This window comes from Anas platyrhynchos, chromosome 1 (assembly GCF_047663525.1).
Source record: "Anas platyrhynchos isolate ZD024472 breed Pekin duck chromosome 1, IASCAAS_PekinDuck_T2T, whole genome shotgun sequence".
Taxonomy (NCBI): Eukaryota; Metazoa; Chordata; class Aves; order Anseriformes; family Anatidae; genus Anas; species Anas platyrhynchos.
Window position 1 is genome coordinate 184,517,650 of NC_092587.1, and position 18,105 is coordinate 184,535,754.

General features: G+C 39.2%; 1 protein-coding gene across 2 annotated transcripts in view; it reads right to left on the minus strand.

The window, feature by feature from the left end:
* The window catches only part of B3GLCT (beta 3-glucosyltransferase), a 60,423-nt gene extending 57,576 nt beyond the window's left edge, over positions 1 to 2,847 (minus strand). Inside the window, exon 1 of one of the 2 annotated variants that reach the window (XM_027470010.3) lies at positions 2,587 to 2,847. In XM_027470010.3, coding sequence (XP_027325811.2) covers positions 2,587 to 2,677 — 91 coding nt within the window. In that variant the 5' untranslated portion in view covers positions 2,678 to 2,847. The remainder of the gene's footprint in view (positions 1 to 2,586) is intronic. The other variant, XM_072032641.1, reaches the window with a different exon arrangement.
* Positions 2,848 to 18,105: the final 15,258 nt, after the last annotated feature.

An 18,105-nucleotide genomic window follows, 5' to 3' on the forward strand; every position in this document is an offset into this window, starting at 1 on the left:
TCATCAAGTTAATCTTTTTTTCCTTTGAAAGTGGGGCCAAAATCAACTGAAATGCTAGACAACATTTCAGTATCAATTTCCACAAAAATTGGAAATTTAATCAGAGAACGGAATAAAAGCCATTTCAATGGCAAATTATTTTTCTCAGTCGTTTCATTATTTCAACCAAAATTTTGGTGAGCAAGGAGATTTGCTTATGGCACTAGAAAATATATTAAAAACCCACAATTTATTTTCATCAATCAGCAGCTGAACTGCATGAATACGTACCAACAAACTGTTAGGACAGCAGAAATAAATACTGTAGATTAAATATAATACACTATAAAATGTAATAGAACTGTATTATAAAAGCAGAAGCAATCCTCTTGTTCAGTATTACCCTTTCAAGTATAAACAACGACTATGATTAGATGTCCTTTGAGTGCAAAGGATGTTGTTAACTGAGGAGTTGCTTCTTTTGCCTTCATAAAGAAAAACGATTCGAGGCAACGCTTCTGGTGCTCTTCTCTCTGATGGTCTGATTCAAGGCCGCCTGAACCACTTCACCAAGCTGTGGGTTGACTTAAATGAGCTACAGAGAAGTTGTGATTCTATGACTTACGTACAGCAAAATCACAATTAATAACCACTTCAAATAACAAAAGCTGTGCACAATAGACAAAACACTTAAAAAGATTTCCTTATAATTATAATTTAATGAAAGGCCTATTTTTGCTTTGGCTGGAGGCTGCTTGTTTTTCTTCCCCCCATGTTTTCAAAGAACCTAAGAGTCTACAGATTGACATGATTCCAGAGAAAATCTGCACTGCCACTGTCAGTCAAAGAGATAGGATCTTCCATAATGAGACAGCGTGAGAGCACTAGAAGGCAAAATAAATTAGTTTTATGTATTTACATCCACATTTTAATGACATTTCTTTATTGTTGCTACCCTACAAGCATCAAAGACCCTGATCTAACCAGGTAAGGCTGAAGACTGGGAAGAAAGCAGGGGGAAGAGGAGGTAATGCGAGCAAGTTTTCAGCATCTGAAGCTTTTTATAAAATAAAAGCAACTCATTTTGTTTTTTTTTTACTAATTTATTTAAGCTGATAGCACATATAGGAAGAAGTCAGCTAAAACCACCACTTGTAAACCACTGAAATGTCTGAACGAGTGCTGTATACACCAGTACCTTTATAAAGGTGACCAAAGAAAAAACATGGAAAAAAAAGCATCATCACTATTCCTTCCGAGTGTCTGAAAGCTAGACCAAACAAAATCACCTGAACACATCTCCCCATTCTGCAAGGTGTCACCTGCAAGCTGGAATTTTATAAAATACTGACTAACAGACGTGCTGTTTTCTCCTGTGAAATGAAATCCACATGATTTCCAACAGCAAAGCTGATTGCTTTGCAAACTTATTACCCTTGCTATCTCAAAAGCCTACAGTACTTACAAAAGGACTTTACAATAAAAAGATATTTAAAAAAAAAAAGACAGAAGAAAGCCTTGGTATTGCAAAAAGCTTTAGGTAAGCAAATTTTATAGCAGCATGGACAAAGCAAGAGATAACTGCACAAGCAAGAACACGAGTTTTTCCACTTCTGCCTATAAAACATATTTATATACACATACACACACAGGGAAATTGAAGCTGCTATCCTCAGTGTTATCACAACCCTCTTAGAAGTTACGGGTGCCACAGCATCTTGCTGGAGGAAAAATTACTCATTCTTAGAGGCATGAAACACAGCTTCAGGACGAGCAGTAGGGTATCAGGACTGCAAAGCCCAAGCTGCACAGGTAAAAGGAAAAATGTTTTACAAGGCAAAAATCAAAATATCACCCTTTCACTTTGCCTAAAACTGGATTTATTTGTACGAGGTTTCTCCGGCAGGATTTTGATCCACGAGCCACGCTAGCAGAAGGCAATCAAACCCAAAGGCTCAGAATGAGCTGATGAGCCCATGCTGACAGAGCCTGGGTGCGTTTGGGAACACAAATAAGGAGAAATTGAACAGCTGTGAACGTTTATTTCAGCTTTCCGCACTTCAGGCAACAGCTAACTCCAAGAGCCCGTGGCGAGCCGACTGCTGACAAACCCTTCTCTCGCAATCTCCCCCCACCTGCCTAGAAAAGGTCTCTAGAAATCAAGACACATCAAGAAAATAGGTTTTATTTTTTCTTTCGCGATGAAGGAAACTGGGCAGCTTTTCTCCCCTCTGAGACACCCGCTCTTAGTCCGGGAGCACAGGGCTCAGGGGGGCGGTTTCCACACGCTGTTGATGGGTTATTGAGGGAAAATGGGGTTTTTGAAGGAAAGATTTTTGAGGTAAAGAGTTGTTGAGGGCAGGGCTGTTGAGGGAAGGGGTTTTTCGAGGGCTGCCCCCTGCCCGCGGAGCCGCCGCCGCCTCCCCTCAGGCGGCGCCGTGGCGGGAAGCTGAGGGGAGCCCGGGCGGCCGAGCCCCGCTGCCCGCCCTCAAACAAAGTTGAGGGGAAGGGCGAAGGGCCGGGGTGCCCCGTCCCCTTCCCTCCCGTCCCGTCCCCTGCCCTCCTCCCTTCACCCTCGCCATGGCGCCCCGGCCGCCGGTCACTCACCGCGGCTCCGGGGCGGCGGGAGGAGGACGAGGACGTGGGCGCAAGCGGCGAGGAGCAGCCAGCGCTCGCAGCCGGGCTGCCGCCGAGCCATGGCGGCGGGGGAAGGAGAGGAGAGGAGCGGGGAGGGGGGCACGGCGCTGCCCGCCTCTGCCGAGCGGCCTCCGGCTGGTGGCGGTGCCGCCGCTGCCTGCCCGCCCTCCTCCCCTCCCTCCCCCGCCAGGGCCCGGCAGGACCGGGCGCCAGCGCCGGGAGGAGGAGGAGGAGGAGGAGGAGGAAGGGGGGGAGGGAGGCGCAATGGGGCCCCGGCGCCCTCTGGCGGGCGGCCGCCCGCCCGCTCCGGCCTCTCGCCCCTGTGGTGACTGCCTGAGGGGCGGCTGCGGCCGGAGGATTTTTAAAATTTAAAAGTCCTTAGTTTTAAAACCCTTAATAATGAAACGTGCCCGCATTTATAGTTACGGACCGTGTGGTTACGGGCTGTACAGTTACAGATCATATAGGTACGGACTAAGTTGGCAATATTAGAGCCCCAAATCCTCCAGATTAGCACAGCGCTCCGTAACCACTATCAAACATCAAGCAGCCATTACCAAAAAAACAATTAAGATGTCTTTAGTTCTTAATGCTCAATTGCAAACTCCAAAGGAGGTCCTCCAACGAGGCTTCTCCATTGTCCAATTTAAAGAAGTTTTTTTTTTCTTCATTTCTCATGAACAAACTTAAATATTGTCAAATGATACCCAGCACTCCTACAGAAACACGGTCCAAATTAACAAGTGGCCTAATACAGCCCTCAATGCCTCACAAAGTGTTGCCCCAGAGGGTGCTAAGCCTCCAGGCAGCCACCTCATAACTCCCTGTGTAACCCCATAGCCCTTGGACTGCCATGAACAGGCCACAAGTTTTTTATTGAATGTGTATTTTTTATTGAATGTGTATATTCTGTGTGTGTGTGATTCTGTGTGTAAGGCCTTGGGGTTGCAGCCAGTCTGAACTTTCTTGACCTGCCCGCACATTTATTTCAGAGAAAGATCACAAATATGAAAGCTTGTTCACAAACAAAAAAATGACTCCCCATGTATTCTGGAGTATGAAGCAAAGGTGTAGAAACCAAGTGGTGTGTGTGCAATGTTAACTGCACTGTCATTTTTTCACCATTCACTGTCATTTTTTTTCATTTGTAGCAACGAGGTCTGCATTAATAATGAGAATTAATAATCCTTTACATTTTATTTAACAAAAAAAAATCTTGCTTTTACTTACATGTAAGGTGTAGGTCCTCTGTGCCCTTAAAAGCAATTTAGTGTGACACCTGGCATTTTGAGGTAACAATTGCTTACACACTGGGTACTTATAGCCATGATTTCCCTAAAGATCTGTATGTACACATTTTCCCATCAAATACAGAAGATTTCCATCGCAGATACTCCCCTCCTACCAACCCCATCACTCAGTACCCACTGATCTTACTGGACACATCTGGTTCAGCCTCCAGGAAAACCATAAACTGCCTGTTTTTAATTCAGTAAGGCCAACAGCACAGTACCTGACCTAGACCTTTCATAAATACTCTGCAGCTTTTAGATCTACTGCCTTCTTTTCCTGACAGATCAAGCATTCAGTAGGGTACCTTAAGTATGCCAGAGAGGTGATTTTGAAGATGAATGGAAATCTTTTCATAGTGATAAATGTTCACTCTCATTGCAAGTTCAGTCAAGCACATCTATATCACCGTAACTTGGTAGCAGACTTCACACTTCCCTTAAAACCACCGCAATAGAAATATATTAGCCAGACTTCTTTGGGGATTGAGACTTGCTAAATCTAGTTGCATAGATCCATCTTATATTACTTGGTGTTGGAGAGAAGGGGAAAATTGGACGCAAGAGTGAGCAACCACAGTTTGTTATTTCCCTTACAGAACAATCTCTTTTTGCTGACATTCTGATTCACTAAATAAGTTACTGGCCTCAAGAACAATTATTCTTACACAAAGGAAGTAGAAACCTTCATACTATGTTTATTTCTCTAATTCTACATGCATGCTCATTACCAGGAAAAAAAGTATTAAGTTATCCTTCAATTTCTAAACCCATAACAATATAAAAGTTATGAATCCTTCTGCGTATCATGTATATCTGCATTTCATTGTTTTTCCCTGTAGGTTTCAGACACGTTTCCTGCCCTTTCTCCTATTTCTCTGTTCTGCGCTGGTTTCTGCAAGTATGCATATAACAGTGATCGTGCCCTCAACAGTTGGGATAAACACGTTACTTCTCACTTTCAAGATGGTTGAGAAACACCCATATTCGAATGTTTCCCTACCCTGCAGTCATTAAGAAAAAAAAAAAAAAAAAAAGAAAAAGAAAAAAAAAAGATGGGATATAGTCAATGTTTTGGTTTCTCTCAAGTTTAATAGAATTTTTACTATAACAACCTTACTCAAAATATGGAACTCTTACATATATCGTAATGTTCTCCAACTGTTAAGAAGAACACCACTTAAATGTTTTCTATTCAGGGCTGTGAAGGGGAAGAAATAAATCCTTTTTTTTTGGTTCTACTGTACATACAAACTCAGATTATGTTTGTTTGTTGTTCTAACTACCCCACTGAGAATTTCCAGTTAAGGAAGGATGAAAATAAGGAACTTTCTTGTATGGAATACAGAAGTTCAGAGCAACACTAAACTTCCTTTCCTGACAGTATTACATGTATCATACATTAATATCTAATTCAAATGTAGCACTGATGCTGTCCCATGTTTTATATTAATTAGGGGGACTTTAAATCCCAAAGAAATACTGTCAAATATATATGCATAGAGTTATGCATATTGAATTTATTTTGTCCTTGTAGGACGTCTTTTCCAGATATTAAATACAAGTTAAGCATTTCAAATAATTTATTCTTCACAGATGACATATTTAGAAGAAAACAAAGCAAAAAAAGGGCATGTTTTCCAGAACTAAAAGTAAATCAGGACTTTCTGGAAAAAGTAATTAAAAAAGTAAATGACTGTGTCCTCTGAAAACTTGCAATAGCATGTGTGTTACAGAAATTTTACATCTGTTTTACTATATTTTAGTCAACAAAATTTAGTATAGTAGTGTAAACTGTATGAATACAAGGCCTGTAGAGTTTCTGAGTTTTTTTACTTACCAATTTGTGGAAGATTTGCTGCTTTACTTCATCCTGACAGTTTGATCCAAAAGACAGAGCAATATTTCACCAATTAAAAATTGTCCAAGATTTGAATGAGTACAACTTTTCAGCTATTATTTTGTTCCTAAAACCACTTTATGTGCCTAAACAGTTAGAGATCAACAGGACCCCTCACATGGTAAATTTAAGTCTTTACACCTCTTAATAGATCCGGTGTTACTATTTTAAGCTTTTTCGTGTATCAAGTGGCTGCAAGAAGGTAGAGAATCCAGAGTCCCAATGGAGAAAGAAGCTCGTAGTAGTTATGGCAAGTGTTTATTATTATACAAAGCATAAGAACAAACTTTCACAATATATACATGTGTTCCAACTGTGCCATTTGGGCTAATGTTTTATTCAGTTCTTCCTTTACATAAACCAAAGAACAGATAATGTTTCTAGCCCAGAACAAAATGCTCCGATAGTCATGTCAGAAAAACAGGCAACAGTGGAAGAAGTTCCAAGGTAGAAGATGACAACCTAGTCCACTTATTTATTATGCATGCTTGGGATGGAAGAGGGGGACATCACAATACAGGTAATTCAGCATCTTTGAATCATAAACTATTGCCATGGGGTGAGAATCAGGAGTTCTGTCAATTCACGGAACATGACACAGATCCCCAGCATCTTGAGAAAGCTGCTTTAGGCATCAGTACTTCAATCTCCTTTTTAGTCCCCACCTTAAAATGTCTGATCGGATCATTCTTGTAAGTATCACTGCACATCTTTTGCCTCTGCACTGCCAGATTCCAGATGTGATTTACTTTCTGAAATGCATAATCTCAGAGAAACAAATGGTGATGCTTATTATTCAGCTAGTGTAAAGAATATAACCTATAGCTGCAGTTTGTCAAGTTTAACGTTTCCTAAATTTGTACTTTAAAATGTGCAATAGCAGTAAAACAAGAGGTCTGTGTAGGAGAGATGCAACCTTGGAAACTGCAATACTTTGGAAGGTGAAGCTAGCAACTAAATTTCCTCCTTCTCCCTAGGCCCCCAAAGCCTTTATTCCCTCGTTCCCACAGGATCATAGCTTAGTTGCAGAATCTGATCCTTTATTGTTCTTGCCATATTGTTTCAGGCCTTAAATTTCAATGACTGTATTCTAGTGCATCCTCAGATGTGCAAAGTCACCATGTTGGCTTTAGTCATTCTACACCCCTAAATTTCTACCTCTTCTTTGGCTTTGTTCTAACTACTACAGTACTTCGAAACTATCTAAAAAAAAAAAAAAATATATATATATATATCAAATTGCCAGTGTCCAGTGGAAAGCACATAAAGCACATTATCCCTAAGCTAGTATTAACATTTTGTAACATTCAACCATGTACAATTATCATTTTTTTTGCTTTTCTACTTTTGGAAACTCAGTGTTTTGTCCAGTTTTATTTGATAAGATTACTTCTGAAAGCAAATTATTTGATTAGAAATTATCTAGGTTCAGAACCGAGCGTTTTAAGTGATTTAATCCCATATGATATTGACAGGATGATTCAGTTATAAATTATTTTAGTCCAAGATTTTTGAAAAACTCTTTCAGAATCAGTATTTGCAGACAAATAGCAGTCAGGCTAAAATTATGGGGGAAAAGCCTTATTTTGATTTCTTGAGACTCTTGGGTGATGAGAAGAAGATGAGTTTTGCATCTGTCTTTGTATTGCACACAGTCAAGGAGAAACAAGGGTAATGCTTCTAGAGGCAAATGTAGAGGAATGAAGCTTTTCAGCCTTGATTATAAACCACGGGCATATTGCCGACTCCTTTGGTCAAATGAACAGCCTGCCTAGAAGAACTGTCAGGCTTGATACTCTTTCCTGTTTTGTCTCCTGCTGCTTCCATCTGACACAAAATTGCCTCTACCAAGCATATCGGAGTTCTTTGTATTTTCCCTGCTGAAGTGCAGCTATCTGAAAATAACAGACATTAGTCCTAAAGTACTTGATAGTCTCTTTTTATCAATATATGAAAATACCACCTGAATGGAGAGAGTCACAGTATAGTTGAACAACAAGGGCTCTAAGTGAGCAAAACGACATAGGAACCAAATGTTCCCATATATTATAAGAGCTTAGCGGACATATTGACTATTTTCCCTTCTTCTGTTCCCACAGGAAAAGAAAGAGTAGTATAAAGAATTGCCTTCCCTTCTCCACTGTGCACTTTGTCATAGTGGCAGGAAGAAAAACAAGGTGAGCTGCTCAAGGAACACTGCAGTGGACGGGCAAATAGTGGCCTCTGATTTTGTCTCAGTAACTTTTCTGCTGTTTTGATGTGCTCTCTCAAGGGTTCCATCAGCTGCTGAGTTTACTGCCTCAACATTACAATTCTCACAAGTGGCTTCCACGTATTTTATAGTTTTATTACACCTGCACTGTAAGCTATGAGAGTTTGGGAACCAAGTCAAGAGTTGTTATACCATGCCAACATGGCAGCAAAAAAAAATAAGAAAACCACACCTCCCAAGGAGTAGGACAGACAAGTAGGCATTCAGAGATGTCCAAAGAGTGTGCAACATCCAGAGTAGATTTCAAACCCAGGAAAAATCCATCCTGCAAGATGGCAATACCAAAGACTTTGGGGTATGTCTGTTTTACAATGGTTATTGCCAGTAATCCCAATAAATTCAGGGGATTATACTCTCATCAGAACACTGTAAGCAATGGCAGGAATATAAGAGCTAGATTCTTTAGCTGAAGTAGCTCTCCTGTGATCCAGCTTGGATGGGCACAATAATCACGTCCCAGAATGAGTAAGTTTGGAAAATCCTCACTAGCTGGTAGGTCTCCACATTTTATTTTAATGTAAATAGATTAGGCATAGTTTTCTCATTTAGTCATGTCTCCATAGCTTCGTAGCTACATCGTTTCATAAATCCTTTGCTCGTATCTTAATGACACTTGAGAGAAAGCTCATCTCTAGTCGAGTAGCTAATGCCAACGCTATTTCTATAGGAGTGGGCTTCAAACCAGGACACATGGATACTCTCACAGCATCCCAGCACACAGGGTTTTAAAAAGCTAGTGAGTTGCATGAACTGATACAGAGAAGAGCCCTCTTTTCATAGAATCATGATCATTATCAGCCAGGAACGCTTTCTGGTGTAGAGCAAGATAACAAGAGAGAGTCCAAACCTCAAAGATCCCAAAAAAGCTTTGACAATGACATCGTAGTGCTAGGTTGCATCCTGATATCTGAAGCTGCTTAACACAGAGTGATAAACCACAGCAGCTGCCTTCATACTGACAACTCTGGGCTATACAGGCAGCTGCTGGCCTTATTTAATCACTGTCCCGAACAATTCCTGTAGGGATGCACCTTCAGCATGCTTGCAGATGACTCCAAGCTGGGGGAACAGTCAAAATCCTGGAGGGCAAGTTATGAAATGCGTCTTAGGAGCCACTACAGTCTGGTGCCACTTCAGAGCAACTGCACTTACTGCAGCCTGTATTAGCCTCAAAGCTAATTGTGTCCACCAGCAACTGCTCCCTTAGGACTACTTCTGCTTTTGATACAGAAATTCAAATGAAATTGGATTAAAACAACAACAACAACACAGAATGTCAGTGTGGTACAGAGCCACTCACATGCAACAGCATCAAATGAACATGATGTATGAAAAAAGTCAAAGATAGGACGTTGATGTCAAAGCCATAAAGAAAGAAATTACTGAAGCAAAATTTACAGTTCTAAATCAAAAATGCTGTTAAGACTCTTTGGAAAAAAAATGTTTTTTGGACATGCCCAGTATGCTATAGTGTTTATCAGCAGTAACAAAACTTTATGTCACTCTACAAAAACACCACAAACCCTGAGAAAATGCCTAAGAGATGCACAGTAAGCCCCAGTAACTGGAGCCGTGTGTAAGCAGTGTGGAAAACAACTGGAGTGTTGAATTTTACCTAAAAATCTTCACAGACTTGGTGTGCTGGGTCTGGCCAGGATGGAGTTAACTTTCTTCACAGCAGCCCTTCTGCTGCTGTCCTTGCACCCCATCCCATCCCATCCATTGAGGGAGAAGCTGGGAGGGGACACAGCTGGAAACACAGACCTGAACTGGCCAAAGGGATACTTCACACGTGTAACCCCGTGCTCAGCAAGAAAAACTGGGTTAGAGGAAGAAGGGGGGGAGTTGAACTCCAGTGTGGCTGTTGCTTGGAGACTGGCTAACATTGCACTGCTTGTGAGAGGTGGTGACTTACTGCCTTTGCGTCACTTCATGTTGTTTTTCTTCCTTCCCCTCTTTCCTTTATTTATTAAACCGTCTTTTTCTCAACCCACAAGTTTGCTCTTCCTTTCTCCCCTGTTCCGCTGGACAAAGGGGTGAGAGTGAGCAAGCAGCTGTGTGGGTGTTTACCTGCTGGCCAGGGCCAACCTACAACACTCAGCAGTGATGTTCTCAATAACGATTTTGTCTTTTCATCACCATTATTTGGCAGAGAATGTACTTGGAAGGGACTTGATCTGATAAGTAGGCTTGAAAGACAAATTATTGTTTCCAACAGATTCTACTACAGAATGTACAGTATTAAAATTATGTGGTGGGGAGGGTTGGGACAGGACTTATGAATTAAATGACCTCTTGAGGTTTCCTTCTGTGTACTCACAGCTACAGGACACATGCTGCCTGTCAAAGCATGGAGACATCACAAATCAAAACCGTCTACCAGTTATGCAAGACTCCCATGCCCTGGCTGACACTCAGCACCAAATTCAGTGATCAAAATGAACCCCTATGAAAGGAAAAGTACAGTCCAGGACATCACTTCTTCAGTCACAGTCCCTAGTCATCCTCTGCTCCTTTCCTGGTTCTAGTCAGAAGGCACAATGTACTGGGTAAAACCATTTTGAGAGTTTGAAACACCCATCATCAGAAATTGCTATGCAAAAATAAGCCAGTGCCTGGGCCTAGGGAAAAAAAAAAAAATCCTTATATATTTTTTTCAGTAATATTACCAGAATTCAGAAATAGTATCAAGCTTCTTCTCAATTTCTTTTTCCACTAAAGAATAGAGGAATATGATTCTTCTTATGTTGACCCACTCACTGATCATCAGTGGTTCTCCCACTGTATATTTAAAGCTTCTGTCCACCTTTCAGGTCAGAAACTGTGTTGTGTGTTGCTCCAAGTTTACTTGTAAGCCTTTAAATATTTGTAGAAGGAAAGATCTTGAACTTGCAAAACTGCACTGCGATCAGTTTTGGAGCAGCATAAACAGGTATAGCTGGTCAGATAATGCATTACAGATAGAAAACACAGTAAATTTATTTTAATAATCTATTTGTGAGTTTTGTATCTGGGTCAGATTCTACTGAACACATTTCTTACAAGGCTTGAACTAACACTGCAAACTTCTACAGGTTCATAAACAGTTTATAGCAGATACTATGGATATTTGATTTGTTATTGTTTCTGATATCTCACTTGATGGCAACATTTTTATAAAATAAGCAATATTTTTATGCTGATTTCCATTTAGCCCAAAATTTAGGGTCATTCAGTTAGCCTTTATCCAAAGCCTGTTGTCTTGCTTCAAATACAGCCAGAAACTGAAGATTAATCCAAATACTGTATTCCTTTTTACATGTCTGTCCCGCAGTAGTAAGCACTGTATAACTGGTCAGTCAATTTTCAAAATGAAACCTCTGTTGACTTAATCTAATGGTAACATGTTTTTAGTTATCTACCATTTGAATATTTTGTTCTGTACAGTAAATTTAATTATCTCCAGGGAAAAATAAAAAATAATACTTAAAAAACAAAAACAACAACAACAAAAAACACAGATATATATAAAAATATACACACACATGCCAATAGCTAAAATAAGTATTTGTCATATGTTTTATACCACTAATGTATTAATTTCAAAGGTGGAATACATGTGTTTCCTGATCTAAAACAAAGTTTGTACCTGCCAGCAAGAAGATTAAGATCCAATTAAAAAGACCTAAATACATTGTAAAAGTAAGCTGCTTAGAGGAGATGTGGCATTTGCAGAAGCATATAACAATATCCGCTATGTCAGCTATGTCACCAGTGCAAAGCAGCTTTTAATTCAGAAATCATTTTAAACTGAAGGAGATGAGAATAAACCACACAAGAGCAATTCCTGCTTTCTGCATTACTGCACAGCTTCACTGTAGGTTGGCTGGGGCACACACGCACGAAAGCAGATGGGATGAGAAGCACATCTTTCTGTTTTCAGCAGAAAGCTTCACGGATGATCTGTAGATCAGCTCTTGAAACAAGAGTTCCTTAAATTAAGCAACATCAGTTCTTAGTCAGAAATCCTTTACCATTTAGAGCAAGATGATTACTTAAAAGCAAGCTAAAAAAAATAAAAATAAATACATAGGCAGTTATTAGTTCTGCTTCTTATATAGTTATGCTAGAAGAAAAAAAGCAGCAGAACCAGCATAGTACAACTTGATAGGAGGTTTACGTGAGGCTATAGTGCCCCCCAATGTCCACATGTTATAGATAAGCTTGTTTTTCTTTACTGAGCAAACAAGCAAAACAAAAAAACAAGCAAAACAAAAAAGCAGCAACTATGAAATGCTTATTAATCATCATTCCTATATGCCAAAACTCAGCTCAGAAATAAAATTAGAGTGTGATGAGTTTCAAAACGTAAATATTTCTTATTTCTTTTGCTTTGTCTTGAATTCCTTGTAAAATGTATATTAGCAAAGTTTGGGTAAATTCAGACAAGCTGTCAAAGTTCCTAAGTTGCTCATTATTTTAGTTTCCCCACCTTTTGGGCCCATCTGGTTAGGAGTCTCTCATAGGGCTTAGTCTTCAGCATGTTGCATGTGCATGGGCTTTCCTGGGACACCATGAAAATCAAACTTGTTGCATGACAATCCAGCTCCATCCATTGAGCCTTGAATCTAGCCCATGTTCAAAGGTCTAACTTTTTTTAGAAAGGCAGCCATCCATTACCATAAAGAATTCATATTGGAAAAGTCTACCAGGAGATCATTAATGACAGTCACTGTTAAATGTGTACATCTCATTTTTATTTTGAATTTTGCTCTCATCCTTATAGGAGAGGAATATTAGATGACGATGTCTAAACTTAAAAAAATAAATAAAAATCCTCCACTAAGAATACTTTTGTGGTGCAAGTAAATTGAAGTCTCTAAATAAATCTAAGTAACGGATTACTTATACCACTTTACAGAGTATGCTATTCGTACTACACACAATAAATCATACTTTAATTTACACAAGTGTCCAGATCACATGAAGTAGTCTTGTGCTAAGAGCTGTATCTCTGCAGTGGAACGTTCTGATGAAGTTTTTCTGATAGTGCTTCCTTCATGCTTACCAGTCCTTTCTACAGCTAAGGATTTAGGTTATCTTATTTTCACCACAGATTCATAACTGAACCTTATGTCCACCTAACAAATAAACAAGCTCCTTTCATAGTCCCTCAACTTCCACAATACACTTAATATTTCTTAGTCAAGCATATCCTGTTTTCTTTTTTTCTTTTAAAGAATCATTTATAAAAGCCTTGGATGTACAACCTTTCAGACATTTCTGATGGAGGAGAAAGCAATCAGGCCTTTTAAAGCACTTACTCAGCCCGCTGATTTTTAACTTTTAATATCTGATATTGTATTCAGTGTTTGTTTGTAGCTTTCACATGAAGACAATCTGAAGGTTTAAATTCGCAAAATACATTTTATCAAGTTTTCTGTGACAGCGTGCTTAAGATGGTTGTGTATTTGTAATAGCTAATTTACTCTAAGTATAGCCGTGCACATGCTATAAATGCTAAAAGAAAACCCTCCATTTGTTTGTGGCAATTGTTTACTTCGTGACTATGCAAGCAGGCAAATAACAAACCTAGCAGCCTATTCTTAGGAAACAATATATGAAAATGTTGGACTTCTTGTAAACACAGACACACACCATGCCACGCACAGACACTTTAGAAGATGATTACAAAAAGATTAACTAGAGATGTAATAAAGGCTGGCTCTTTCAAAGCATGCTTGCAGTAAAGTGCAGTGGAGCTATATCTCGTTATCTGCTTTTTCATGGTGTTCAAGCCTAACTGCTTAGTCAGTATATGTTCAGCAAGCTGTTGAAAAAGAAAAATTAATTTCGTAGTATAGATATTTGAGTGTTGTTTGGCTTTTTTTAGTTCACATAAAAATCAAAGTTTGGATGGTCTTTGAAGTGCTTGGGATATTTTCTAATGAAAAAAAAAAAGTTTGGATTGCTGTCAGAAATTCATCGCAAGTACATGTCATACTAATATTGCAAGTGTTATTTTTAAAACATTCTACCGATGTTGAAAGCACAAGAAGTCTGCATAATCCCTGCACATCTCATTAGCACTGAGTCATACGAAGGATACATAATGATTTGGCAGCATATTGCCAGATGGTTTGCTATCAGATCAAGGAGTAATAACTCAGCTTCTTTTTCTCCATTAAAACCCCCTCCCCCCAAATTTTCATTTATATCCATTTTCATTTTCTCTGTTTAAAAATAAGATCTGGTTTCTTTGATGTGATATACACAAACCAGTCAAAAGCACTTTTTTTTTTTTTTTTAATCCACTCTGCCTCTTTGCAATCTTCTTACATTTACAAATGTATTTATTTTATTAATTGCACTTAGGCACCAGACAGTTTATGCAATCAAATTCTGTATTTATGTAAAAACTGTACGACTCCTCTCTTTCCAATTAGTGATGTGTAGCTGGTCACCTACATGAAATTTGTTTTGCACCATAATCAGATTGTCTTTTCTCTTGCTCAAAACACTTCTTGTGTCCAAGCAACAAGGAAAAAAAAAGTTATGAGGGAATTGCAAACAGATAATCACTCAAATTCTTTATTTGAGCTTCATGAATACTTAAGGCTTAGTATTATTTAATGCTTCTGAACACCTTTTAACATTATATTTTTTTTAATTTTAAGTCATTCATGGTACACTTACCATACTGTGAGAAGTTTATTAAGTACAAAGCAAATAGTTTTAGTGTTCCTTTTCCTGAAGTCTTCACATTTTCCAGTAGGACAATCCAGCTGATTAAGTGAAGGCATTAAAACATCTGTATAGGTAAGTGATTAAGACTGCAATGTTTACAATAACGTTGGCACTATAACTTTTAACTTACCTTCTCCAGTATTGCATTATTTAGTTTCATTGTTTGTTTTGAAATCCAAAGAATGCTTAACCAATGTGAGACAGTAATGGTAGTTTCCCAGAAAACAAAGCAAACACTTATAATACTTAATTTTTGAGTAACTCATGCTAACCTCAAAAGCAACACCTGCTCCATTTTAATCCATGTTTTATAAGCACACTGCTTAGATCTGTTATTCAGTGTGAAAATTAAGTGTGGAAAAAAAAAAAAAGGAGATCACAGAAAAAAGGACACCCTTGTACTCAGATTAAAAAGCCATTCTTGTGTTAAGAATCTTATTCAGAGTGTCAGGAAGATAAAGCGTCCCCCCCCCTTGGTTACAATGGGATTTGGATCCATGCTATGCTGGGTGTTAAAGTATGCTGAGACATGGACAGAGCCATGAAGAGTCACGTTAGAGTTTGCAGACTGCTGAGACTTACCAAGAGGCATGCAAAATCTATGAAGAATGCTTACCTTACCCAAGAGGCTGCTCTTTTATTTATTTATTTATTTATTTATTTATTTATTTATTTATTTTAAAGTGAGTTTTCCCCACACTAGGGATGCTCTTAACCACGCAGCTCAGATGTCAACCTTGGGAAAGCAGTGCCCACCGCTTGCTGTGCTTCAAACAGCTTACACTACCACCTTGGCACATATCCTCTTCGTTCTTTCTTTCCTTCTCCAGGCTAAGTATGTGGATCAAAGTATTAACAAGGATAATGCTATAAACCCTTATCATTAATGCTTCCTATACAGAAAAGACAAAAGGCCAAATGAAAACACTTAGTTAATTGCAAGCATAATGTGACTTATCGCTTCATATAGTTGAACAAACATTTGGCATTTCAAATTATATGTGGATGTAGAAATGTATATGCCTGCAAATCCCCATGGCATTTTACTTATTCCTGTCATCTGTTTCACTCATGTTGCAAAGTGTTTTTGTACATCAAAATAAACATCCTACAGTGTTAACACAGTGACATGAAAATCAGTGTCAAAAAAAAAAAAAAAATAAAATAACTGTAGTGCAGCATTGTATAGCAAGGAACTACTGGAGGTATGCTGCAAATTTATTCATAGTTCTGGAGAACCATGACTTGATAGGAACATCTGTCTGTCTTTGGGATAAGCAATGATCTTAAATACCCTTTACCCTTTGAAACTTAGTTTCATACCCAAGACCGAAAGAACCCTAATCTTGCCAGGTTTGCATTAAAGGTCTTCTCAAATGAGGAGAGGCAGAAAATATGAGGAACCTCAGACTGACCAGCAAGTCCATTGGGTACTATCATAGGAGCCAACTGCTTACAGTTACGGACAGTGAAGCTGGGACAGGCAGCCTCCAAATAGATCAGAATGATACAGCATGGGCTGGAATGCAAGCTCAGTCCACAAATGGAAAGTGAGTACACACATGAAACCCCCAAATAAATGATACAGAGGTCTATTTAATTTTAATGCAATGTATAGATGTTGCCTGCCTGTGCTGGGGTGGGCCTTCCTGTTTTCTGTTTTAAATAAAACATGAAGATTACGTACAGGAGGTATGCTGGGGCAGTAGAGGCAGCATTCTTTGTACATCTCAATATCTGGGCCCCTGAAACACAGCAGAAATCCTCAGAACCCAGTAGATTCCTATGTTGTGTTCTGTGATACTTTGGCCTTCCACCGGCTCTTTAGCTAGTCTTCTTTAGTTCACCTGGGTCATGTTTTACTATGGTAATATTCACTGTGTATACACTAATGTCATTCCGACTCTACCCCACAAGACAGTTTACAAACATTAGGTTTGGTGTAAGAGATGAGATCACCCTTGTCCCAGTTTCAAATTCAGTTTCTCAACACTCATTAATGCCTCTAGTTCTGGTAGAGGCCACAACACAGAACATCCAGTACCAAATAAAAACAATTCCTGAAAGGCCTGATCAACTACTATTTTAAAGCATTGCTTGTGCTGATGAAGACCAGATTGCTCTTTTTTTTTTTTCCAAGTCAGAGTGTGGACATAATTAAAGGTTCCTTTAACTGCCACAGACAGCAGGAGCACCTACGTAGCTCCACATGCTGAGAAGCAAAGGAAAATTCACAATATATACCACGGTCACCGAACCATCTCCTTATTTACCATAAGCTAAGCACCTAAGTAGATAAGATGAGGGTTGCTCAGTCTACCCAAATATTCTAACTGTGCACGGCAACTTTAAAAAGTTGAAAAACATTGGTTAACCATTGTATATCCTGGTAATGAGCTGCGGTGGGACAAAAGAAGGGAAGGGCAGCACACCAGTTATTCTCTAAACTCACAAGCATTGCAACAAAAGTAATCCCCAAAGGAACTCAGTTACAGTGTTCTCCCCCAACCCAAGACATTTAAGCTGTCCTTATGTGACCCTTATGTGTCCTTATGTGACCCATAGCATCTCTATTCAGACAGGAGAGACACACACAATCTCCATATTGTCAGAAGAAAGTTCCAGGACTTTTGAGGTTTTGTTTGTTTGTTTGTTTTTTCTTCCTAGATTTTATAAAAGGTGTATTACCTTGTCACTAAAACTTTTGGTGTCTCACATCTGTAATGATTCCAGTGCTGCTGGCTGTATATAGTGTCACAGACTAGCCAGACAGACCCAAATCTCACCATCAGGCCTAAGCAGCATTTCAACTTTAGCCAATCAATGTCGCATCGTTTCTTGATAGCTCTTTGATCTGATATTTGTTGGCTTCCGGCAGCAATGAAAACCACAGGGTTGTTATTCGTGATACAACAGCCCCAGGCCAAGAAAAACTCTGCTCTTCTGCTGGGATCCCAGGTCCGTGAAGCTGCAGCCTAGCGACTGCACTGCACAACACCGTACCAAACCATCGGATAGATGGTGCCAGCAGAGTAACTTCCAAATTCACTGTTTGAGCTTAACATTTTTCTCCCTTTAGAGACCAGCTGCAAATCTGGGCAAACAGTCAAGTTTTCCGTATTTCTATTCAAGGATAAACAATTTACAGCAAAGGATGAAAAAGCAAAGGGAATGTTTGGTATCTGCTTTTATCATCTATGCTGACACTGAAACTAGCAGTTACGCTGTATGTTTATCACATACACAACAGGATTTTCTAAACAACCACTGAAAATATGAGGCACGCAGCTTGTTGTTAGATA